The 25,442-nt window shown below is 50.4% G+C and overlaps 1 protein-coding gene across 1 annotated transcript; it reads right to left on the minus strand.

Moving 5' to 3' along the window:
* Positions 1–4,602: 4,602 nt before the first annotated feature.
* ALOXE3 (arachidonate epidermal lipoxygenase 3) lies at positions 4,603–25,107 on the minus strand. The gene is made up of 15 exons (XM_069542405.1): positions 24,943–25,107; positions 24,112–24,316; positions 22,893–22,974; positions 22,226–22,345; positions 21,795–21,920; positions 19,068–19,171; positions 18,381–18,553; positions 17,488–17,631; positions 17,176–17,379; positions 17,005–17,091; positions 16,322–16,491; positions 15,629–15,750; positions 10,700–10,800; positions 9,965–10,135; positions 4,603–5,521 (listed from the first exon to the last, which is right to left on the minus strand). Exons 1-15 carry the CDS (start codon positions 25,087–25,089, stop codon positions 5,342–5,344), a joined length of 2,136 nt encoding a protein of 711 aa, XP_069398506.1. The 5' UTR covers positions 25,090–25,107; the 3' UTR covers positions 4,603–5,341.
* Positions 25,108–25,442: the final 335 nt, after the last annotated feature.

A 25,442-nucleotide genomic window follows, 5' to 3' on the forward strand; every position in this document is an offset into this window, starting at 1 on the left:
TGCACTTCCCTGACCACCACACCTGGTGCCCCTTGGCCCAGGCATGCTAAGCCACCACCTGGCTTCATCTCCTGACTGCTTTCACAACCATCTAAAAGGATTTATTTATGTGCTGTTTGTCTGCCCCCATAAGCCAGTTGAAGTAGGGGTCATGCCAGGGGCATTCACAGAGTGTCTAGGGAGACAGGAGCCATGAGGCAAGCAAACCCTAGAACATTCATGCTGGAAGGGACTTTCCTGGTCTTCCCATCCCTCCCATTTATCTGACACATCTGGGCCACTGAGGCTGAGGGACTCGCTCAAGCCCAGCTGGGGAAAGAGGGCTGGATGCTTCCCTTTATAACACACCAGCTGCCCTTCAGACTGACGGAAAAGCACAAAGGGGTCCAGAGTGCCAGCTGGGGGCCGCCACCTGTCTGACAAAGCAGGAGCTTTACATGGGCCCCCTCCCTACACCCTGTCCCCAGAGGTGTCCAGAACCCACACAAAATCCTACATGTAGTCAGGTGTGTCTCCGCAATAAATCTCACTCCAAGCTGGCTTTCTGGGGAACCAGATTCCAATGACCCACCCTGGTCCCACCCTTTCCAGCTCAGGGCATTTTTCAGATGAGGCATGTCTTCTAATGCTAATTTTGGTGCAGGCCAAGTAGCATCCCTGCTCGTGGAAAGACAAGCTGCCTGTGACTTCCCTGGTGGTTCAGGGGCTAAGACTCTGTGTTCCCTATATGGGGCTTGGATTCGATCCCTGGTTAGGGAACTAGATCCCACAAGCTGCCACAAAGATCTATGATTCCACATGCTGCAACTAAGACCTGGCACAGCCACATTAAAAAAAAAAAATTATCTGACTGTGCCCTAATATCATTCCAGTGTATCTCTCCGTCCTGCTGTTCTAAGTCAAAGCCCAGTTTTAAGAGGTGGGCACACCCAGCCTTTGCCACAATCCTTCTCGCCACAAGGTGGCGACATTGGGTATTTCTCATTCTTTGATTTTATTCAAATATGAACAAAATCTGGTGAGACATCCCCAAAGACTCCTCTTCATGCACAAGGTCACTGGGATCCTCTTCTTCCAGCATCACAGGTGCAGGAAGTAAAAATTCAGTCTTTGGTAGAGCCACACACACTCCCCAAAGACACTGTGACTCTAGCCAGAGAGAGACTGTGACCAGGACTTGATCAGGTACAGAATTTGACTCAGGAGGCAGAAGAGGTGACGGGGGCTAGACGTGAAGTCTAGGGAAGCAGGAATATGGTAAAGTTGGATGGCTGTGAAGAAAGATCTGGATGACTGACTTAAGGGCTGCACGAATCTCTATTTTTAAGGGCTACAGGGCTGGAAGGGAGAATATTAGGCTCCCCATATTACTATCAGTTTCGGTCAGAGTGGGCTAGACTATGCTGCAACAACAGTCCCCAGATCTCAATGGCCTAACTCAGCAAAAGTTTATTTCTCACTCAGCTCCATCCTCAGCTCAGGTCAGCAGGGGGCTCTGCTCTAGTTCCTCAGAGACAGAAGCTGACGGAAGCACCATCACATTACTGGCTTCTAGAACAGAGGCCATCCCCACGAAAAAGAAATGCAAAAAAGCAAAATGGCTGTCTGGGGAGGCCTTACAAACAGCTGTGAAAAGAAGGGAAGCAAAAAGCAAAGGAGTAAAGGAAAGATATACCAATTTGAATGCAGAGTTCCAAAGAATAGTAAGGACAGATAAGAAAGCCTTCCTCAGAGATCAATGCAAAGAAATAGAGGAAAACCATAGAATGCGAAAGACTAGAGATCTCTTCAAGAAAATTAGAAACATCAAGGGAACATTTCATGCAAAGATGGGCTCAATAAAGGACAGAAATGGTATGGACCTAACAGAAGCAGAAGATATTAAGAACAGGTGGCAAGAATATACAGAAGAACTGTACAAAAAAGATCTTCATGACCCAGATAATCACGATGGTGTGATCACTCACCTAGAGCCAGACATCCTGGAATGTGAAGTCAAGTGGGCCTTAGGAATCATCACTATGAACAAAGCTAGGGGAGGTGATGGAATTCCAGTTGAGCTATTTCAAATCCTGAAAGATGATGCTGTGAAAGTGCTGCACTCAATATGCCAGCAAATTTGGAAAACTCAGCAGTGGCCACAGGACTGGAAAAGGTCAGTTTTCATTCTGATCCCAAAGAAGGGCAATGCCAAAGAATGCTCAAACTACCACACAATTGCACTCATCTCACACGCTAGTCAAGTAATGCTTAAAATTCTCCAAGCCATGCTTCAGCAATACATGAACCATGAACTTCCAGATGTTCAAGGTGATTTTAGAAAAGGCAGAGAAACCAGAGATCAAATTGCCAACATCCACTGGATCATCAAAAAAGCAAAAGAGTTCGAGAAAAACATCTATTTCTGCTTTATTGACTATGCCAAAGCCTTTGACTGTGTGGATCACAATAAGCTGTGGAAAATTCTGAAAAAGATGGGACTACCAGACCACCTGACCTGCCTCTTGAGAAACCTGCATGCAGGTCAGGAAGCAACAGTTAGAATTGGACATGGAACAACATACTGGTTCCAAATAGGGAAAGGAGTGCATCAAGGCTGTATATTGTCACCCTGCTTATTTAACTTATATGCAGAGTACATCATGAGAAACGCTGGGCTGGAGGAAGCACAAGCTGGAATCAAGATTGCTGGGAGAAATATCAATAACCTCAGATATGCAGATGACACCATCCTTATGGCAGAAAGTGAAGAAGAACTAAAGAGCCTCTTGATGAAAGTGATAGAGGAGAGTGAAAAAGTTGGCTTAAAGCTCAATATTCAGAAAACTAAGATCATGGCATCCAGTCCCATCACTTCATGGCAAATAGATGGGGAAACAGTGGAAACAGTAGCTGACTTTATTTTTCTGGGCTCCAAAATCACTGCAGATGGTGACTGCAGCCATGAAATTAAAAGACGCTTACTCCTTGGAAGGAAAGTTATGACCAACCTAGACAGCATATTAAATAGCAGAGACATTACTTCGTCAACAAAGGTCCATCTAGTCAAGGCTACGGTTTTTCCAGTAGTCATGTATGGATGTGAGAGTTGGACTATAAAGAAAGCTGAGTGCCAAAGAACTGATGCTTTTGAACTGTGGTGTTGGAGAAGACTCTTGAGAGTCCCTTGGACTGCAAGGAGATCCAACCAGTCCATCCTAAAGGAAATCAGTCCTGAATATTCATTGGAAGGACTGATGTTGAAGCTGAAACTCCAATACTTTGGCTACCTGATGGGAAGAGCTGACTCATTTGAAAAGACCCTGATGCTGGGAAAGATTGAAGGCAGGAGGAGAAGGGGATGACAGAGGATAAGATGGTTGGATGGCATCACTGACTCAATGGACGTGGGTTTGGGTGGACTCTGGGAGTTGGTGATGGACAGGGAGGCCTGGCGTGCTGCGGTTCATGGGGTCGCAAAGAGTCGGACATGACTGAGTGACTGAACTGAACTGAACTGAGAACAGAGGCAGAGAGGTCTCGAGGGCTTATGCCAGCAATTAAATAGTCCTGCCTGGAGAGGACCCACCTCACTTCTGCTCATCGCTTGCTGGTCAAAACTCATCCATGACTCCACCCATGCACTAAAGCACCAGAGCTTGAGTCTTCCATAAGTTCAGAAGAGGAACCAGATCTCAGTGGCAATGCTGACAACCTGACACCCAGAAATTGGATTCTCAAGCTTTGAAAAATACCTTTTTTTTTGTAAGAGTGCAAGATTTATTCATATTAGAAAACCAGCATAACTCACTACATTAACTAATGGAGAAAAAAATTATAGGCTATTTAAGTATTTTATTAACTTTTTATTTTATATTGCAGTAACAGCCACTTAACAATGTTGTGATAGTTTCAGGTACACAGCAAAATCACTCAGCCATACCTAATACCTATGTTTTTTGTATCGACCCCTTGAGTCTAGTGGAGAAGGCAATGACACCCCACTCCAGCACTCTTGCCTGCAAAATCCCATGGATGGAGGAGCCTGGTAGGCTGCAGTCCATGGGGTCGCAAAACCCACTCCAGTGTTCTTGCCTGGAGAATCCCAGGGATGGGGGAGCCTGGTGGGCTTCTGTCTATGGGGTCGCACAGAGTCAGACACGACTGAAGCAGCAGCAGCTTGAGTCTGGATACTCTCACCTCCTGATGGATGACACACTCTGTCTGGGAGGTGAAGGAATGTAGGGCCTGGCTAGGTAATGGGTTCAGCTGGGAGGCTTCCTGTCTCCAGAGCAGCTATTCTAGGGACTCACTGTGGCTCCTTCTTTCTCTCATCTCTGAATACTCCACTTATCTACATACACACAGGTACAAAAAGAAAAATGAAATGGGAGCCAAGTATACTGATTTTGGGGCTTCCCAGGAGTTGCTAGGGGTAAAGAACCAGCCTGCCAATGCAGGAAGTGTAAGAAACATGGGTTCAATTCCTGGGTGGGGAGGATCTCCTGGAGGAGGGCATGGCAACACACTAGTATTCTCTAGTATTGTTAGAGAATCCCCATGGACAGAGGAGCCTGGCCGGCTACAGTTCATAGGGTCCAAAAGAGTCGGACACAACTGAAGCGACTTAGCATGCATACTAATTTTTATTGAAGTTTCTGGGCTTAAGGACAGAAAGTGGGTGGTGGAGGATAGTTGGGATAGGAAAGAGTTGGGGAGAGACTCTACACACACACACACACACACACACACACTCAAGCCAGGAAGCTTGGCGCTGAGAACTACAGTTAGAGGTACAGGTAAGCTGGGCTCTAACTCTAATCCTCCCGGTAAAGATGCGGGGGTCAAAGTGGACCACGTGGCAGATCCAGAGCACACATCCTTCCTTGTCCAGTTTCCAGGTTCTTCCAAAGGAGGAAGTTGGATTGGGTTGGTCCTAGGATGGGAGGAAGGTGGAAAGAGAGGTGAAGTAGGAAAAAGAATTTTGGAATGAGAGAGGACTGGGAAGACGGGCTCAGAATCCCAAGCTGAGCCTGATGGGAGGAGGTAGATTTTTCATAGAAGATGGGGAATAGGCTAGGCTTTCACAGGAGGCTGTCCAAAGGAGGACAAGGGGTGATGGAGACCCTTCTTTTCGAAGGGCCTGTTGTGCGTTTGACTTCAGTCAGCAGATTCTCATCGCGGACACTGCCGGACTGGTCCCTCCCAGCTCAGGGCCCAGTTCATGTGATGCTAGAGCCATCGTGGGTACAAAACGTGTCGAGAAAGTGCAGGCTGATCAAGAACAAAGAGGACAGAAGGGCCTGGAGGATCCTGAGAAGCTGGCCCTTCTCACACTAGCGCTAGAGGTAAGAGGAGGGGGCTAAATGGAAACGCTGTTCTCAATGAGGGGAGGGTCTAGGTAGGCGTAGGGCAGCGCCAGGCCCCGGTTCCGCTCCTGGATGTCTCGCGAGATCTGAGCCAGGCGGTTCTGGAAGACAGCGATGCTCCGGCGCGGGGCCTCCTCTGTAAAGTGCTCGTCCGGGTAGGTGCCCAGGGGCCTCTGGGAGAAAATCAGGAGTAGGGTCAGGATGATGTTCAGGGCCACAGTTGCCAACAAATGCAGTCAAGGTGGCTTCTAAAGGCAGGCGTCACCCAGCCACGGCCACTGTAAACGCAAACCCTTGAAACTCCGGAACCACCATTCCAGCCACCTGCGCAGAGCAGCCCACCGATCCCTAAAAAGGGCCCTTCCTGTGCCTGGGCGCTGCTCTATGAATGAAACATAACCACGTCCGTAACACTACTGAAATCAACATAAACGTCCCCCCAGATATGCCCAAGAATATACAAAAGGCAACCCCTGAAGACAACCAGTTCTGAGGCGTCTCCCAGTCAACCACCGTTGCCAGCATAATCAGTGTCATGCTTTCCAGCCTAGCCAACCTCTGTTCAGAAAGCGCAATGAACTGAAGTCAGTCCCACCCTGTGGCAGAACAGGACTGCCCCTCTGGGCTTGACCGCAGTACACCACCAGTTCACCATCAGGGTTCCTGAAGCCAGCCTCTTAACCAGCACATGCTGCTCACATAATAAAACTGTTGCCAACAATCCTGATGTTTAAAAAATTCTTTGCCTTGTTTTATTGCACCAACAGAGCCTCCTGAAACTGTTAAATCACAGCCTTGTTTTCTCCTCCCTGACTTTAATGACCTCTATTGTTTCAACCATAAGGCCAGTGTTTTCTGAAATATCAAAACTCCATAAGGGAGTTTCATCTTATACTGAGTTTTTATTAGTAATGGCCATTCTCATTTATCAAACACTTTTTCAGCATGTATTGATTGAGATGATTACATGGTGTGTTTCTTTACTGATGTAATGATGGATATTGTTAGATTTCATCAAGCTGAACCAACCTTTCATTCCTAAGTTAAACTATATACTTCATCATGATGAATTATTGTTTTACTATATACTATTGGCTTTCATTGGCTAATGATATATTTTTAAGATTGTTGTAGCTAAGTGGAATGAGTTTATAATTATACTTTCTTAATTACAGTGGACATGTTGCAAGAGCTTTACATGGACCATCACAACAGGACAACAATCCGATAAGACAGGTACTTCATCATTCCCACTTTACAGATAAAGAAACTGAGGCTAGAGAGGCCCGATTACATATCCAAGGTCACATAGGTGGGAAATGTGGATCTGGGACTAGAACCATCTACCTGAGACTCACTTCTCTTTTCTTAAGAGCACTGCTCTTGCCAGGGGCTGGTATCAGGGTTACCAGTAAAATGATTTAGGAAGCTTCTACTTTTTTCTATACTTTCAAGCAGTATGGATGATTTAGGAATTATTTGTTCCTTGAAAGTTTAATAGAATCTCCCTTTACAAGGAGAGGGATCAGATCTTTTATAACCCTTTTCATTTATGTATGGTTTTCACCTCTTCTGGTATTTTGCTTTTTTTGGTTTGCTTGGGGTTTTTTAAGTTTTCCTAAAAAAATTACTTATTTCATCTAGGTTTCCAAATTTGTTTGCATAAAACTATAAGTAGTATTTTCTTCTAATTTGTCCATTCTTCTCATACCTTTTCCATTCCTATGTTGTACATTTATGTTAATTTTTTCTTGATTGAATCATCTCTGGTTTCTTTAGTTTATTGGTGTTTTCGAAGAATCAGTTTTATGTCTTATTTACCAGATCAACATCTAATTTCTGAAACTATAGTGTCATTATTGATAAGGCAGAGCACAGAAATATGAATGACTGGGTTCAATGCCTAATTACTAACTGTGACCTTGGGCAAACTGCTTGGTGTCTCTGAACCTCAGTTTTCTGCCCTGTAAAATGGATGGAGCTACCATTTATTGAACACTTATACGCCAGTCACTGTATTAAGCATTTTAAATATAGCCACTTATTTATATTTGTATTTTGAAATAGTGCATATAAGATACCTGATTTAATAACTGACACATGATAGATCCTCAGGAAGTGATAGGTGCTATATATTATTCCTGTTATCGTTATGGCTTTCCAGGTTAGGCTTCCCACTGGCTTATGAGAAAGGGAACTCTCCACCCTCATCCTCTTGTGTACTCTTCCCTTTCCAGTGTGATTTTGTGACTTATAATAAGAAAAATATATTTGGTTTTGTGTTTCTAGCACAGAGCTCTTAATACCCTTATAACTGCATAGTGATAGAGTGTTAAGGGTGTCTTATGTTATTCATAATAAGCCCTTTTCAACCCCACCTGAGCTTCTGTTAACCAGGTGACTTCTGGAAATTCCCTGGGGTTGGAGGCTGGTTGCCAGAGGGATCAACCTTGTGATTAGGTTAGAACTTGCAGTCTCACCCCCTAGTCTCTGGAGATGGGGGAGGAACTGAAGGTTGAATTAATCCCCAGTGGCCAGTAATTTAATCAATCATGCCTAGGTAATGAAGCCTCCATAAAAATCTCTCATGTATGAGTTTGGAGAGCTTCCAGATTGACACCCATGAGGAGGTGCTGGGACAGGGCCCAGAGAGGCCTGGAACTCCACCCCCTTTCCCACACTCCTCGCTCTCTGGGGCGCCTCCATCTGGTCATTGCTGAGTTGTGTCGTTTTAGCATGAGCCAGTCATCTAGTAAGTAAATATTTTCCTGAGCTCTGTGAGCTGTTCTCAGCAAATGATCAAAACTGAGGAGGGGTTGGTCAGAAACTCAGATGATAAGCTGGACTTGCAGTTGTCACCTGAAGGGGGTGAGGAGGGTGGAGTGGAGGAGGAGTCTTGTGGGACTGAGTCCTTCACCTGTGGGATCTGACACCTCTCCAGGGGGACAGTGTCAGAACTGAGCTCAATTAGAGGACAATTGTTAGATTTCATCACGGGCTTCCCTGGTGGCTCAGACTCACATTGACACCCATGTGGAGGTGCTGGGAGAATCTGCACTGCAATGCAGGAGACCTGGGTTGGAAGATCCCCTGGAGAAGGGAATGGCAACCCACTCCAGTATTCTTGCCTGGAGAATCCCCATGGACAAAGGAGCCTAGCGGGCTACAGTACGTGGGGTCACGAAGAGTCAGACACGACTGAGCAACTAATACGGAGGACACTCAACTGGTGTTGAAGAACTGCTTGGTGTGGGAATCACCCCCACACATTTGGTGGCTGGAAATATTGAGAGAGAAGATTGAGAGTAGTAATGTAGTGTTCTGTGAGTAGACCAAAAAAAAAAAAAAAACCCAGTTTTTTTCCTTTGCAATGACTGAAATGAATGTCTCCAAATCCTTGGAAAGTGAGACCAGAGAGGAGCAGCATCCGGGGATGAGTTCTTGCATTCCCAGGCAATGAGATGATAAGTTGAATCTTGTTAGGGAGATAAAATATTTGTGCCAAATGGAGTCAAGCGTGAGAAATGAGGATATCTCTGTCCCCAGCAGAGAGCTTGGGGACAAGACCAGGAGGGCAGAGGCATGACTAATGACCCAGTGTGTAAATGGAGATAATGGTAATTGGTGATTCAATGGCTGCTCCCCTGGCCTGGCCTAACTAATAGCCTCTTTGCTGTCGGTCCTGCCTCCAAAATAACCCTTCCCATCCATCTGCATAGCCACAGAAGCATCCTTGCAAAAACACAAATTCAGCCATGTCACCCCAGGCTTAAACCCTTCAATGGTTCCCGTTTGTCTTTAGAACAAATAATTGCAGCCACATTGGGCTGTTTATGCTCCTGCAAATGCACCAACAGACTCTCACCTTCACTTTGCTTCGCCTGGTAGAGTCCTTCCCTCTGTTTAGAAACTAACCCTGCCCCTCTTTTGTCTGCCCAACACCTCCCTGCCCGAAAGGTTTCATCTTAGATGTCACTTCCTCCAAGATGTCTTCCCAGGTTTGCCTGGACTTCATCAGGTTCCATGAGACCCCATCCTTACCTCTGTCACTGGGCTGTAAGCTTACGTACAACATCAAGGTTCATATCTGCCCACCAGTATCTGGCACTTGGCAGGTGCTCAAGAAGTATGGACTGAATGGAGCAATTCATGAATAATTCCTACGACACTGTGGTGCCCTTTTCCTTTCCCTGTGTTTCTCCTCAAGTAGACCATAGGATTCTTGCAGGCATAAAGTTCTCACTCAGTGTTATGTTCCCAGTGCCCAGCACTGTGTTGACACATGGGAGGGATCTGGCAAAAGTCTAGGTGAATGGATGAGTGACTGATGGGTGAGTAAGTGGTTGGATGGACGGATGGACGGATAGGTTTATAGACTGGTTAAACTGGTGAATTAGATGGAAGTTGTGACCCAGCCACTAAACTGGTATTTGCTTCAGTGTGTCTCTGGGGCCCAACTATCATTTCCTGAAGAAACTGAAGAACTCAAGGCAACTCAGCATAAATGCCAGATGTTGGCTCCCAAACTCCCTTGGACAGCTACCACCACTTCCACTACCCAGGCCCTGCAAATTCCCCCCAGCCCCAGACACCTCACCACCACCACCACCACTCACCTGATCCTTGGGCTCTTGGCTGACCAACCAAAAGAGGAGAATATTATTACAAGTGGTATTCACTTCTGGGAGGGTGTCCAGGTAACTCTCCAGGGTAGTGGTCCCCTTGGTCTGTGGTGGGGGCTGCCTCATGGATGACGGGGCATTGGGCATCCAGGCCCCAAAGTCATGCTGTGGAGAACCCCCAACCCAACTGAGTCAGTTGGCCAGAAAAGAAGGACCATCTCCCTCCTCAACATCCCTGTTCCTGCCCCTACCATCCTAGATCTTGCAGTTGGGAAATAAGGGGGGTGTTAAAAGGGAAGTGAGGAAGAGGGTGGCAGGAGCCTGGGTCACCCCTTGTTACCCCCCTACCCAGTGTTCAAGGACTGGGTGGTGTGAGTCACCCAGGAGGGAGGAGGACCCAGAGTAAAGAGGTCACCCAAGAAATGAGCCTTGGGCTGGCCTGCTGCTCCACCTGGCCGTATCCTGCCCACAACAGGAGCCCCTCAGTGCTACTCCCTCCACAACCCAACTTGAGTCACCATTATGAGCTTGGACCAAGCTCTGCTCCAGTCATCATCCAGCCCCAGTGCTGCCCTCCACCCAGTCGCCACTCCAACCCCAGCCCTATCCATAAACCCATCACAGCCTTGACCCTCCCATGCTCTCAGCCCGAACTCTGGCCTCACATCCACTGCTGCGGCTAATCTTATGTGGCCCAGTGTCCCCCAGGCCCGCCCTCTGCAGCCTCACCTGCCCACTGTTGACAGCGGCATGTTGGGCAGAGCAGTTGAAGATGATTGCAGTGAGGAATTTCACCAGCTCTCCCTGGGTGCACAGCTGGCGTGGGAAGCCTAAGAGTGAGGGGAAGGGAAGAGGGTGTGGATGGAAGGGACCAGATTCCTGAGGGCAGCTCAGGACTGGGGCTTGCTGCAGGAGGAGAGAGAGCAATGCAGACTCAACATGTGGCTGCCACCATCTTTAGACTAGTATTGGGACTGGGCTGAGATTAAGGATGGGGCTTCCCAGGTGGCTCAGTGGTCAAGAATCCTCCTGCCAATGCATTAGACGAGGGTTTGGTCCCTGAGTCAGGAAGATCCCGTGGAGGAGGAAATGGCCACCCACTCCAGTATTCTTGCCTGAAAAAATCTTATGGACAGAGGAGCCTGGTGGGCACAGTCCATGGGGTCGCAAACAGTTGGACACAACTTAATGACTGATCATCACACCAGGTTACAGATGGTCATCACCATGTTGTGGTCTCTGAACTGGGGGACTGGGATAAGACTAGAAAACGCCGAGCCAGCAGAGGTCACAACAGAAGAGCCAGGTTCAAGGGAACTGCACTTCTGTCTGCAGCTTGTCTTAGTACGTAATGATAGAATTCTACCCAATTCACCAAGATTTGCCTGAGCACCCAGGAGCAGATCATCTCATCTGCTTTTGGGTTTAGTGGCAGAGACAGATGGTCAGAGAGGGTGCTGCTTATAAGCCCACAGTGATGGAAGCAGAGGAAGGTTTAAGGCCAGGGCTCGGCCCTTTGAGGAGATGACAGGTTCAGCAACGGGGCTGGGTAGTTAGAGGAGGCTTTCCTGGAGGAAGAGAAGGGGCCTCCCTGGGTAGAATAATGGGGTGAGCTTCAAATGGAAAAAAAGAAGAGAAAGGCATTTTCAGGCTCAGCCCTTGGTCTTCTTTTCTGTGATCTCATTGGTCTCATCCAAGACTGTGGCCTTCACCACCTCTCTCTGGCTGATGATTCCCAAGTTCATATTGCCCCTGCATGCTGGACTTGACAGTGGGTATAAATCTGCAGTTGCTAGCTGGCACCTCTGCCTGAGTGTCTATGAGGCGTCTCAGACCTGACACCTGCCAGACCTCAAGCTTGATTCCCTACCCTGTGCATTACTGAAACCTGTCCCCTGTGGCCACCAGTGGGCCCACTTCAGCACTCTCCATTCAGTTGCTCCAGCCAGAATCTGTGCACTCGCTCCCCCTTTTATTTCACACTGCACAAGTCAGCAAAGTGTTGCAGAAGCCATCCTCATGCTATCACGTCCAGCCTCCACACCACCCCTTCTCCATCGTCTCACCCCTGGATGAATCTGACTGCTTCCACCCTTGCCTCTGACAGTTTGCTCTCCACATAACAGCCAGATGGAGTGATCCTTCAGAACTGTAAATCCAGTTACAACACCCCTACCTAAAATGCATTAAGGGCTTCCCACCTCACTCACCTCACCATGGCCCTACTTAAACTGGCTCTTATTCCTTCTCTGACTTTATTCCCTTCCCTGCTTTTCTCCTTCTCACCTACTCTACTTAGCTACACAGGTCTGCTGATTCCTTAAACCTGCCTGCACATTCCCACCTGAAGTCTCTGCACTGACTCCACCTCCGTCCCTATACTCTTGCCCCAGTTATCCACAGAACTAGCTCTCTCCCATCCTTCAGTCTCTAGCAGACAGCACCTCCTAAAAGAGGCCTTCCCTGACCTCCTAACTGAACTAATCTCCCTACCTCGACCTGCTGTATCCCCTGATGCTGTTTTGTTCTTTTTAACCACTTGACATATTTGCTAGTTTATTATCCATATCTCCCCACAAGAATGTTAAGCTTCTTGAAGGCCAGGATTTTTGCCTGTCATGTTCACTACCAAACCCCAGCACCTGAAACAATACTTAATAAATATTAACAGTATTTAATAAATATTACTGGTTGAATGAAGTGAATGCACGAGAGGGTAGGAAGCCAGAGTGGGCAGGCACAGAATCAGAAGCAAGGTGAGGGGACAGGGAGGGGACTTAATTGGATGTGAGGCTACAGCACTTTGCCAGGCAGGGTGGTTTCTAGGGACTATTTCAGAGGATTACTGGGGCGGTGGCCCTGCTGAATTGGCAGGCGAGTAGCCAGAGGCTGGGAGGGGTGGGATAGGCTGATAGGCAGCTGCCGCATTGCAGGAGTAGTGAGAGGACTAAGACTAGGGTGGTGGCTGTGGGGAATGATGGGGACAATAGCACTAGCCATTGGATTTAGGGAGAGAGGAAGACATCAGGGAACATGAGTCAGGATGGCTCCAAGGTTTGGGGTCAGGATGACAGGAAAGAGGCTGCAACAGAGCAGATGGAGAGGCTTGAAGGGAGAACTGGGTATCTGTCTGCCTGGTAGTATGTGGGAATTTTCTAAATGTGCCGTTCATGGTGGGTAGAACAAAAAAGCAAAGTCAGACGATATATGGGAATTCTTCTGTAGTGCATATTATTTTTTCCCTTTGAAATGTGGAAGCCAGAGGCATGCTGAGGTTAATGAATGAATGTGTTTTACCTGAAAACATGAGTGTAGTATAAGTCTGTGCCAGTTGGAAGAGATGTTTGTCAATCTGAAGAATGTCCTGATGTATTAAATCAGAGACAAGTTGAATGAAGACAAGACAAGACAGTTGATCCCACTCTGTGTCTTGAATAGGAAACAGATAACCCTGAAGAGAAAAACATATGCCCCTGGAGGAGAAGCAGTCAGGATTAGGATGCTCCCTGATTAACAGTAGGTTTGCAAAGCACAGGGAGGGGCCGCCCTTCAAAAGATCCAAAAGAGGTCTGGCTGTCACCACCTTAACCCAGAAATCATGCTTGGCATCACTAATAGTGAGATGGCCTGACATCGCACACCTCCCAGTATGATGCAGTGTGGAGAACACAACATCACTGGAGAACATTCTTGCCCCAGACATTTAACCTTTAGATACTACTTCCGGTTGACAGACAACACAGTGTGTAGAGGAATGAGGACGTGGGGAAGCAATTAGATAAATTCGGAAGGCAAGACATTCTGCAGAACAGCTAGTCCTTAGCCTTTCCATAGCCCTTATCAGATGTTTATGTGATTTTAGAAAGGGCGGAGGGGAGCTGTCCTAAAGTAAAAGAGACTTTAGAGTCAAAATGAACACATATGTCATTTGGTCCTTGACTGGCTCCAGAATCAACAGGACCAACTGAGGGAGAATGGGACAAGTAAGAGGGTAATGTTGGAGATTGTCAATTTTGTTAAATGTGATGCCAGCATTGTGATTGTGTAGGAAAGTGTTGTGGGGGTTTTTTTGAGATGCATATTAATTAGAGGTAAAATGTGAAATATGTATAAATAAACAGCAACAACTTAATCAAATACGGCAAGATGTTAGGAACTGTTATCTAGATGGTGGGTAAACTGCATCTAGGTGGGTAAAAGTAGAGTATCATACTCTCTACTTTTCTATATGTTCAAACTTTTGTTTGAAAAAAAAAAAAAGCTGGAACTTCCCTAGTGGTCCAGTGGTTAAGACTCCACACTCCCAATGCAGGGGGTACAGTTTCAGTCCCTGATCAAGGAAATAAGATTCCCAAGGGACTAGGAAAAAAAAAAAAAATGCTTTGGAGCCCACTACCGGTAGGACTACAACAGCTGTTCATTCTGTTTCCTGGCAACCTGAGACCATGCCTCCTCCCCAGGTTCCCCCAGGCAGGAATTGCTCCTGGTGGCCACCAGAAGTGCTGAGTCAGCTAAAAGTTACATCCCCCCACCCCCGCTAAGAGAAGACATCCCAGACAGTGAGAGTCTCCCTCCCTCCGGCTGGGGGAACTAGAGGGTGGACATTTGTGCCACTTTGAGCCTTTCATTTTCTTCCACTAACCCAGATAGAGATGCCTTGTCTGCACTTCCCAGCGCCTGAAATACAGACCGGCACACACTGGCACCAGGGAGGTACGCTGTGAAGAATAGCAATGGCATGTGTAACCCAAGCGAGGCCAGAAGTCCTTCTACAGAGGATGACTTGTAATTTTCATGTGCTGGTCTCAAGAGTGACAGGGAGACAGCCAACAAGGAAAGTTTCCTCAGGGAATGGGGAAGGGGGGATTTCCAAGTCTGGAATCAGCTATAGAGGAGAAACAGGAGAAAGGATCATTCTGTTAGGGAGGGGTAGAGCGAGAGGAGACAGAGATCCAGAACAAATCAGAGCTGGAATCAGGATCAGGAGGCGGCAGAAGCCCTGAAAGAAAGGGGAGGTCAGAAAGACACACCCTCCTTGGAGCAAAGGGAAGACTTTAAGGAGGGGAGGGCATTCGGGGGCATCTGCTTGCACTTAGGTTAAGCAAAGGAGGCCTAAGAGGACTGGTGTCGGTTGGGTCTCAGAGGCCTCTCAGGCAGTGTCAAAAGAGAGGGGGGAGCCAGGGACAGGTGACAGGTGTCAGTGAGGAGGAATCAGGCAGCAGCAGCACCAAGCTACTCCATGAAGCCACAGGTGAGAGAGGTTGGTGGCTGGAGGGGCCACCTGGCAGGATAGGCATAAGAGGGTATGAGAGAGAGTTCCAGAATCCTTAGTGCTTGAGGCTGGAGATGGCTTCTACCATAAAGCAACACATCCCTGGATCTCAGCAAGTGAATGTGAATGGATGGCAAAGGTCGAGCAGGGACCATGTAGTGGCTGAAAGCAAGGGCGCCAGAGATGCTGGGAGCTGGCTCTGGGTCCTGCCTCTGCCATTTTTGGCCAGTGCGGCCTTCTCTATGCCTGTCCCTTATCTATTCAGTGGGGCTAATGATGGCATGTGCTTCAAAGGCTGCTCAGTGAATAAGAACTGGGGGCCTAGTAGGGCCAAGGGGGACAGCGGGTCACTGGGTCTGTGGCTGGGGGGGATGGGGAGGGGATACCTGAGCTTTCCCGGCCCAGAAATGCCTGAGCAAAAATCTCTCCGACCCAGGCCTGCAGTTCTGAATCCTGCTGCACAGATGTGTCACTGGTATAATAGTAGCCCACGATTTCTGAGACGAAGCTGTAGGAGAAAGATGTCCCTGCTCCAGCAGTGACCCTGGGTTCAGGCCGGCCCCAAAATCAAGGCCCAAGGCTGCTCAGGCTAGTGCGAGTTAGCTGCCCAGAGTCCACTGCGAGTCCATGGAGGTTCAGTGGGGACCCCCATATTCAGTTGGAACCACAGTGCCCAGGCTTCCCTCAAGTCTCACCTCCACTCCAGAGTCATGGGTGCTGAGGAGAGCCTGACATGAGGCCTCCCCTCCCTACCTGGGAGAAAGGAAGACCCATCCACCTGGAGGCCCTGCCCACATCGAGCTGTTGCCCCTGCCCTGACCTCTCAGGACTCCGTGTCCTTCCCATCCTCTGCCACATTCACACACAGCCCAGGCCCTCCCCAGCCCACAGCTACCTGCCATTTCATGAGGAACCCCAACCCCCAATTCTAACCCTTGCGGTGCCCCATGCTGGGCTCAAAACACCTGAAACCCCTAAGCACCAAGTGCCCCAGCCTACATGAGCACACAGATCCACACTGTCCCCTTGGCCAGGAGTCCCTGGTGGGGCCAGATTGGCCACAGGCCCCAGGCCCACACCTCTCAATGGCCGCCCAGATCTTCAAGCCATCATCTCGGTAATGGTAGTTGGGGATATCCAGGACACCGCGGGCCCGCAGGCTGTCCGGAAGGCAGAAATTGGTGTAGGTGAAATGGGCCAGACCGGTGCTCATGAGGTAGAGGAGGCCCTGCCTCCCAATGGACGTGACCTGAGGACACAACACAGTTGGTCTCCGCGACCGGCCCAACCCCCACCCCAGAGATGGGGCTAGAGACTCAACAGAGGGAATTTTTCAGTTAATCAAGCATCCAAGACCAAGAATTAAACACCCATAAGAGCAGGACGTGGGCTGACAGGCTGCGGCCTTACTGCGTGCGTAGGAGGTAATCCTTAGGTGTTTGGTAACTAGAAGAATGAACTGAATCCCGGGCGAGCCGGGAGGGCAGCGCCAACAAGAGGTCAGCAGGCAGGTGTGCTCAGGCTGGGGTGCCGTGCCCACCTCCAGGAGCCTTTGGAGTTGGAGCCCGATGAGGTGGGGCGGGCGGAGGGGATTGGAGGTGGGGAGGAGGGATTGTGGGCGGGGCAGGTAGGAGAGGGGCGGGGCTTGTGGAAGGGGTAGGCCAGGAATGGGGAATGGGATTGGCGGTCCCACAGGGTTTGTGGGCGGGGCAACGTGCCCTCAGGGGCGGAGCCCCGGGGAAGGGCAGGGTGGAGGCCTCACCTTGTCCACAAGGCCCTCAGGGTTGAGCAGAGTAGCACGGGCGATGGTGTTCACCTGCAACGTGTAGCGAGTGTGGGGAAGCAGAAGCTGCGAGTGGGATGAGGTCACAAGAACCGAAGGTCAGGGGAGAAGGCCACCGTGCCCCCCCCCCCACTCGAGGGTCACCCAGACCTTGTAGATAGGATGGCAGAGCGGCAGCTGACGCAGCGTGGCCATGGCGAAGGCCTCGCACAGCAAATGTGTGCACAAAAAGTGCGTGTTGTTCTCGTGCACCAGGAACTCAGAGTTGCGCACCCACGTCTTCGCCAGCAGCCAGTCCCAGTAGGTGTCAGTGGGCAGGAAGATGGGGCTGTTGGGCCCAGGGGTCTGGCAGAGCTACATCGAGGAATAATTAGGGGGTGAGGCTTTAGACTGATAGGTGCCCCCTGAGGCCGCGTTCCCGAAGCCTGGTCCACACCCCCTCAAAGACAGCTGCAGGCTCACCTGGATGGCCAAGGGCACCAGCGCCCCCTGGGGGTTGAGCCACAACAGGCAGAGCGGGGCGGCCACGTACTGGGGGCGGCCGTTTATGCAGTGGACCGGGACCTCCGCCAGGATCCAATAGTCCGCTAGGAAGATGGTGCCCCTCTGGGGAAGTTACACGGAGCCTTAGAGCGCCCTCCGCACCCGCGCTCTGCTTCCCTCTCCGTTCTCTGTCCACTCCCACTCCAGCCTGGGCCTCAGTGACGCTTGGTGCCTGCACTAAAGGCCAATGTTTGGAACCTCACCCTTCCCAGAATGTCCGGAATGAGGTCCAGCTGAATCCTTCCTTGTGCAACCTCTCACCTGGCTTCCCAGCCTCTTGGACAAGCCAGCATCCTCTCCTCCTCTCCCCATCCCTGGTCCTTCCTATTCTCTCAACTCAGACGACTTGAGTGTATTCAGTATGAATAAAATCAACACAGGAAGAGAATTCGCCAACCACAACTCCAGCCTTCTGGAGGATGCCTGAGGGCTTGACTGGGTCAAGATCAGAGACTGGGTGGGTCATCATCTTCTCCCATACCCCCAGAGTTCCTACTTCTCCAAGATTGTCCTTACTCTGTCTAGTGGCACTGCCTTTGGCCTGTCCGAAAACGGCTCTCTTTGGGCCTCAGCACCTGGGATCTTGGAGGCCTCAGAACAGGGGCAGGGCCTCTTCTTCCAAGCTGTCACGTTCATGCATACCAGTTCGCCAGGCCCCATCTTATGCCTCAAGCCTGAGGCCCATTTGGGCCTTACCCATAGCTGTTCTGCTTAAAAGGTGCCGGGCTGGGGATGAGGCCTACAGGTTGGATGCAGCCATCCCACCCTTACCCTCCACACCCATCCCTTCTCCCTACTGGCAGCTTACCCACCTCTAACTCTGTCTGCAGGCAGGTGCCTGGTCCCAGCAAGGGAGCCACCATGTCATTGGTGATAGGCAGCTTGCTGGGCAAGCTGGAGAGACAGTGGAGCATGACAGGGTTGACACCGTTCAGGTACTGGTACCCGAAGAACTGATCTTCACACCAGTGCTCTCTGACGTACTCTGGGGGACAAGAGAGGGGGCCAGTTGGGCTGAAACCACTTCACTAGATCCTGCTCACCCCATCGCTTTGCTCATCACTGTGGTTTAGTCTTTCCTCCCACCAGTCCTATGAGTAGGTATAAAATATCTTCAGTTTAACATGGGACTCTAAGAGGCAGAGTGACTTGCTCAGTTGTGTGGCAGACTCGAACATATGTCTGGCCCCAAAGCCCAAACCTCTTGATGACAGGGGTAGGGAAAGAGAGGTAAGTGCACCTGACCAGGATCAGGACTCCCTAAGTGACCCGTGACCGCCCCCCATCCCCACTTGCCTATTCTTGTCCCCACCCAGAGGAAGGAAAGATGGGTTCCTGAGAGGAGTCTGGGAGAGTGCCCCCAGTGAAGTCAGGAGCCCTGCCCACTGGAACCCCACAGCCCCTCTGCAACCAGAATTCAGCTTTTTCCCAGGATGAGGCAGAGGAGCCTGAGTACAGGGTCGAGTGGAGAATGGACCTCTCCGCCTGGCTCTGCACACCTGAAGTGAGGGTCTTGTGGCAATGCATGATATTCCGGATGTCATCCAGCTTCTTCCAGGAACCCTTGCGGTCCAGCAACCCTCGAAGCTTCATGCCCAAGGACCTGTCAGAGGGGAAGTTGGGCTTGGGGCTGAGGGCTGCCATGGGCACTGTGTCCCCAGCCTAGAGCCCTGGAGGAATTTGACAAGGTCAATGGCCAGAGCAAAGGTGCCTAACAGTCCACGTGGGAGACAAGTCTAGAGGCCAGTTGAGGCTTTGTAAGGGTGACTCCACATGTGTGCGCAAAGATGGCACACATTTAGTGCCGACCAGTTATCTTCACTGGTGTTTCATTGTGCTTTCTCCAAGCTCTCATCTTATCATAGACCTTCACTGGCTCCCCTCTGCCCACATGACAAAGCCCTAGCTGCTCAGGCTGCTTTGGCAATTCCCCACCAGCTGATTTCTACAACCTTTCTAGCTTTTTTCTAGCTTTCATGCACCATCTGCACTTACCAAGGCCCATCACAGCCTTCTCATTAAACATAGCCAGAGATGTACTTTGTATACTGAACTGGTAAAAGTGGGCTTGCCGGCCTGCAGGCCGTGCACTTTTCATTTTGTGGATGTCTGTGCTGAGTTTTGTTTTGTTTTTTACAATGAGCATGTATTACTTGGTAATCAGAAGAAAAAAAAATGCTTGAAATGAAGTCTGCTTTCTCCGCTGTCCAGGGCTTGTTAAGCTGTTCCTGTCCTAGAGAACCATCTCCTACATCTCCACCTCATATCAAGACTACCTGTTCTGTGTGCATCGTAGATGCAAAGTCCTTCATGAAGCATTGTCTGATCACCCCTCAAACATACACCTTGTGTGTATCTTTCAAAAAATAGCTGCTACTTCCTTCATTATATTGTGAACCCTTCATTATGTTACTACTCAAATCAACTCCTATTATACTGTGGGCTCCTTATGGCCAGGACTGGGCTGTGTTGCCCTGACATACCCAGTTTGTAGTATCACTCACTAGCTAGGCCAAGTCAAATGGAAGGGAATGGAACAGAGGACAGGCAAGTTTGTGGCAGTTGGTCAATAAAGTAAGCTGTGGAAGGAGGCAGATGTGTCATGAAGAGTGTGGGCACCTGGAGAAGGCATGGGGGAAGGGGGCAATAGTGACCTGACAAGCCCAGGGACAGATTGCTACGTGCTCAGTAAGGAGCCACTCACTCCTTCCACGAACCTGTGCTGAGCGGCTGCCCACTAAGAACCTAGGGGATGGGGAAAACTCAACAGGAGCATGGTCATTAAAACAGAGGCTGAGGAGGCAAGAGAGGAGAAATAAAAGGCCTTCCTTTTCCAAGGCCTGCCATTCACGTCCTTTAGGGCACCCTGCAGTCATGCCACACTAAAACCCAGTGACTCCCCCGCTCCATAAATGACCAGAGACTGCCAGATGCCAACTCTTCCCACCAGACCTTCTCTGAGCCCCACACCGGCAGTCCACATGGTCTCCTGGGCCCTCCCCTGCCTCAACCCACATATTCATCTGGGGACCAGCTCAGGTGATGCTAGCTTCTGAGATGCTCCTTAGTCCTGTCGGGGCCTTTCACTGGGTCCTTGTCCTGAAACCTGAGCCCCCTTGTGTCTGCCTGTGGACACACTCAAGCTCCATACCCGCCTCACCCCTACATCCCCTCCCACTAGTTCTTCTCCAGAAGAACGGCTGTAGCACCGAAGCCCAGAACATGAGGATCCAGCTCCTTGCCGTGGCCTCCTCTGGGCCTCCTGATGCAGCAGGTAGCAGGTGGCTGAGCCCCACAGAATGACCTGGGTCTTCCCAGGACCCACCCATTCCCCTTCTCCTTTCCTCTCTCCCAGCCCAAAGCTTCAATCCCATCTATCTCCCAGCAACCACCTCCTGACCCCTGCTCCTGTCAGGACCGGATGTCAACTAGACCCCCTCCAGCCACATCACACTCAGAACCTCAGACTTGAACTGCCCGTGACCCCACCAATATTAACTAACTGCCTTGCACGTACATCTCCCCAGGGGAGCCCGAGCCCATGAGTCCATCACAGCCAAGACTGTATCCTAATACTACAACTTTTTGTGCTGGATATTAGCTTTTTTTTCTTTCGCTGCACTGTGCAGCCTTCGAGATCTTAGTTTCCCAACCAGGAATCGAATCCATGCCCCTTGCAGGGGAAGCATGGAGTCTTAACCGCTGGACCACCAGGGACGTTCTCTGGATGTTAGCTCTCTAAAGTCTTTCTCCACACCTATGAAGTCAGTATGAATATTATTGTCATAAATGAGAAAACTGTTTAAAGGCTATGTGAAAATCAAGGTCATAAAGCTAGAGTGTATTGGCCAGGAAATTGAACCTGAGGTGTCCTGACCACCTCCTTAAATCTTAAAAGACTGGCCCTCTCTGGTCCTGCCCAGCCTGGTCCAACTAGCAGTGACTGGGACTGTGCTCTGCTCAGGGTAAGTGCTCGATTAATTCTACTGGTTTGAGGACTGGAAAGAGAAGGAGAGTTTAAGAGCAAAGAGGTGATGATGGGGAGCTAGAGAAGAGTTGCTTAAAAAGAGAGTGGAGATGGGGCAGGGCAGGGCAAGGGGAGGTGAAGGAGAGACTTGGGTGGAGGGGATGGAGGGGAGACAGGGGCAGAGATGTAGATGTGATTGATCAAAGGGACAGGGGCAGAGGGAGAGGGAGCAGGAGTGCAGAGAGGGCAGTGGCCTCACGCGGGGATGGCGTTGAAGAGCAGCGAGGTCGTCTTGGTGGCGGAGTAGCGAATATTGGGCTCCATGTGCAGCAAGGAAGGGATGTCAATTTTCATGGGGAAGCCAGGCAGGTACCGATTCCCACTGCTGGGGAGCAGGGAAGCAGAAGGGCAGAAACCAGTCAGAGGGACCTGCAGCCCATTCCCCTTAATTCCTCCCCTCTCTCCTCCCAGAGAGTCCCCAGGCCTCTGCTCACTCCAGGCACCTCCCCTGCCCTCTCCCTTCCTCTCTGCCAGACTCCTGGGGCCATTCCCACCCATTCTGCTCCAGACACTTGAATTAATCTGCATTTGTCAAGACTATGACTCCCAAGCTGCCCAGCCCAGTCCTCACAGCAGACCCTTCACTTCATGCCCTTCTAGCTTCTTCCCCAACTCTCAGTCCACCCTCACCTGTCACCTGGGTCTGCACAAGGTGCTGTCTTGGTCAAGGCAAATTTCTTATCTGACTCCATCTCCTCAAAGCTGCTGACATCTATAATGCGGGGGAAGCCAGGGGCGTAGACTTTCCAGCTTCCAGGGGAAAGAGATTGAAGTGGCAAGTGAAGCTTAGGGTAAACAGAAGCCTTAGCTTTTAAAGACACAACTTTAAATTAAAACTCCCAGAAACCACCCACTTTCTGAGCAGGTGACAAGGAATTGAAGTATGTTTGTTTTTTTCCCTGAAGATGCTGGGCTTCAGATCTGGGTAGCATTTGAGGATGGCATGAATATCCAAACTGGTTTAGAGTTGGATTTGTGTTGAGATCAAGATCACGGCTGGTTTGGGGGTGAGGCTCAGGATGGGCTGAAGTTGGTCAATCCTAGGGTCATGTCTGGTATCTGGGTCACATCAAGGACAGCTGAGGGTTGAGTATGGATCGATTGATGGTACTGGGGACAATTATCAGTACTGGTGTTTTGGGCCTGGACTCAGGGTCAGCATTAGATTGAGGTTTAAATGAGGGTGGTGATCAGAGTTGGGCCCCCAAAGTTGGAACTGAGGTTAGAGTTAGTAACAGTCTGATTAAGGATCAGGTCAGAGTAAGATGGGAGAGAAGTCAAATTAGGCCACCCTCACCGGTAGCATTCCTGTCGGGCCTGGAGTTCCCGTTTCCTGTGATCCAGAAGGAGGGGAAGGGAGTCCTGACAAATAGTTCTTGCTGTGGGTAATGAAGATTACTCATTGGTAAGTCTCTTTTCAAATGACACCTCCTCCAGCATGCCTTTTCTGAACCCCCAACCCTTGGACCCAATCCCTCAGAGATGTGGTTGTACCCCATTCTTTGTGCATTCATCAGTAGAATGGATTTGGGGCACATTTACCCCCAGATTATAACAACTCCCTAATTGTTTACATGTGTGTCTCCTTTTCAAGACTGCAAACTCCTTGGGGGCAGAAGTCACATGGTATTCAGTTTTTGCATTCCCAGCATCCAGCATGGTGCCTGGCAAAATACACACGTGACACAGGGCTGGTGAACAAACATGTTTTGTGAAGTGACTGGTGGGTGTGTTGTGGTGACGGGGATTTGGATTGCAGTCTGTGAAGAACTCACAGTGTCAGCAAGGGTAATGTTCCCTCACCGCACCTCACCTGACATCATCTCTCAGCCCTAAGACTCATCTCCACACTCAGACTCACCCTAGTCTTGCCTGTCTCTGGATGAGATAGCTCAGGAGATGTGGCGGGGGTGGCGTGGGTTGCGGGGGGGGGGAGGGGGAAGGGGTCCAGAGACTGAAGTAGCTTCAGTCAAGCATCCTTGAAAGCCCCCCACCCAAATTCAAGAAAGAACCTAAACAGCACCTCACAGAACGTCATCCACACCAGGAAAGCCAGTACTAGTGGGCCAGGGCCTGTCCAGCTAAATTCTCTAAACATTCAGGGTTTCTCCCCAGTTGAAATTCAGTAACTCCACTTGCTGGTTAACTCCTCTCAGAGGAATTGACTCTGGGGAAGGAGCAGGGTGATGGTGGTAAGCATACTGTCATCTCTGTGTGTCTCTGTGCATATGACTCTGAGTGGTATGAGTGTATGTGAGAGTGCACACCTGGACTGGGTGTGTCTCCAGAGGGGTACATACTGCCCAGAAAGCGCCTGCATTTCAGGGTGTTTGAGGCTTGACTTTTCAGAAAGCATCTACTTGGGATCCCTGAGTTGCAGTTACCCTAACTCCAGCCCTACTCTCTACACCCTGGGCTCTGTGAGAGCCAACCACCCTCACCCCCCCACCGCCCCTGCTGCACCTGGTCCCAGCAGGTGCTTCTGAAGCCCGGGCCAGCCCCTGCCTCTGACACACCTGTTCCTGGTCGAAGCTCTATGGTGCAGTAGCCCTCCATCCACCGGTAGCAGGGGAAGTGGGAAAGGGTGCCATCGGGGGCAGTGACGCAGATGCAGCTGCAGTACCAGGAGTCTTGGGGGAAGAAAGCATAGCGCTCCTTGTGGAGCCGCAACAGCAAGAGCTCACCCAGCTCCTCTGAGCAGCGCACCTTGTACTTCTGCACCTGGGGTGGGGGCAAGAGAGCAAGCTGGTGAGAGGCAAGGAACAGCCTAAATCGTCCTGTACCTTGAAAAGTGCACCTACACCTACGCCTTCTACACCTCCACCTCGCCTGACGTACACTCAAGCTGGCTGTACCCCATGCAGTGCCTTGGCGTGAATTACAAAAAGGCATCCTTCATCTGGCAGAAGCTGCTGCAGGAGCCCTATGTAAGCAGGGTGCATTCTGGCTCTCCCGAGCCTCCTTGGAGCCCCCACCTGATGTCGGCCACCTGCCAACAGTGCTGGGGCCTGGCAGAGTCAGGTAGACCCCTCTGGAGAAGAGGAAACCCAGGCTCAGAGAGGGCAAGCAGCTTCCCCAAAGCCCACCTTCAGTTATTGGAGAAGGAGCTAGGAAGCCAGTGGAATTCTCTGGAGCCCCTGCCCAGGGCTCCTTCACGGCCCTGCCTGGGTAGGACTTATGATCCCCAGGAAAGGCAAGGACCAGAATGGGGTGGCCAAGAGGTCAGGCCCGGCATCCTGAGTTCTGCAGGATTTGATGAGCCCTGGGGAGAAAGACCCTCCCCTCCTTCAGGATTCCCTGCACCTGGTGGCCCTCAGGGTCCCCGCCTCCCTCTCTCCTCTACTCACCGATCCAGAGGCGAAGTCCCTGCCTATGCGATCCAGTCGCTGCTTGGGGCTTTCACCACATGTGCCCACCAGTGTGACAAAAATGTTGTCCAGTGTGCCAGCCATCAGGTAGGGACCGGTGGTCACACGCACGCGGTACAGGGCCATGATGGGAGGAAAGAAGGGATGCCCCAGCAGCTGGCCTGGAGGAGGTGAGCCACGGACCAGGCAGGGCTGGGCTCCTGGGCTGCCGACCGCGGGGCCTGGTTGGGCAGGATGGGCCTTTGAGGAAAAGCCCAGCTCTCTCTGGGATGCTCTAGGGCCCACTTGCTGGCTCTCTGTCTCCAGAAACTCTCTGTCCTTGCTAGCTGCAGGCTGGCTCTTCCACCCACAGCCTTTCTCCCTACTAGTTGCTTGTTCGCCTCTGGCAAAACCGGTCCCTCTGACTGGCAGGACCAGGTTCACCCAGATAGCTATCAGGAGCCCAAGTCCTACTGGGAAGGGAGGGACCAGATGCCGGA

The sequence above is a fragment of the Ovis canadensis genome, chromosome 11 (assembly GCF_042477335.2).
Source record: "Ovis canadensis isolate MfBH-ARS-UI-01 breed Bighorn chromosome 11, ARS-UI_OviCan_v2, whole genome shotgun sequence".
Classification (NCBI taxonomy): domain Eukaryota; kingdom Metazoa; phylum Chordata; class Mammalia; order Artiodactyla; family Bovidae; genus Ovis; species Ovis canadensis.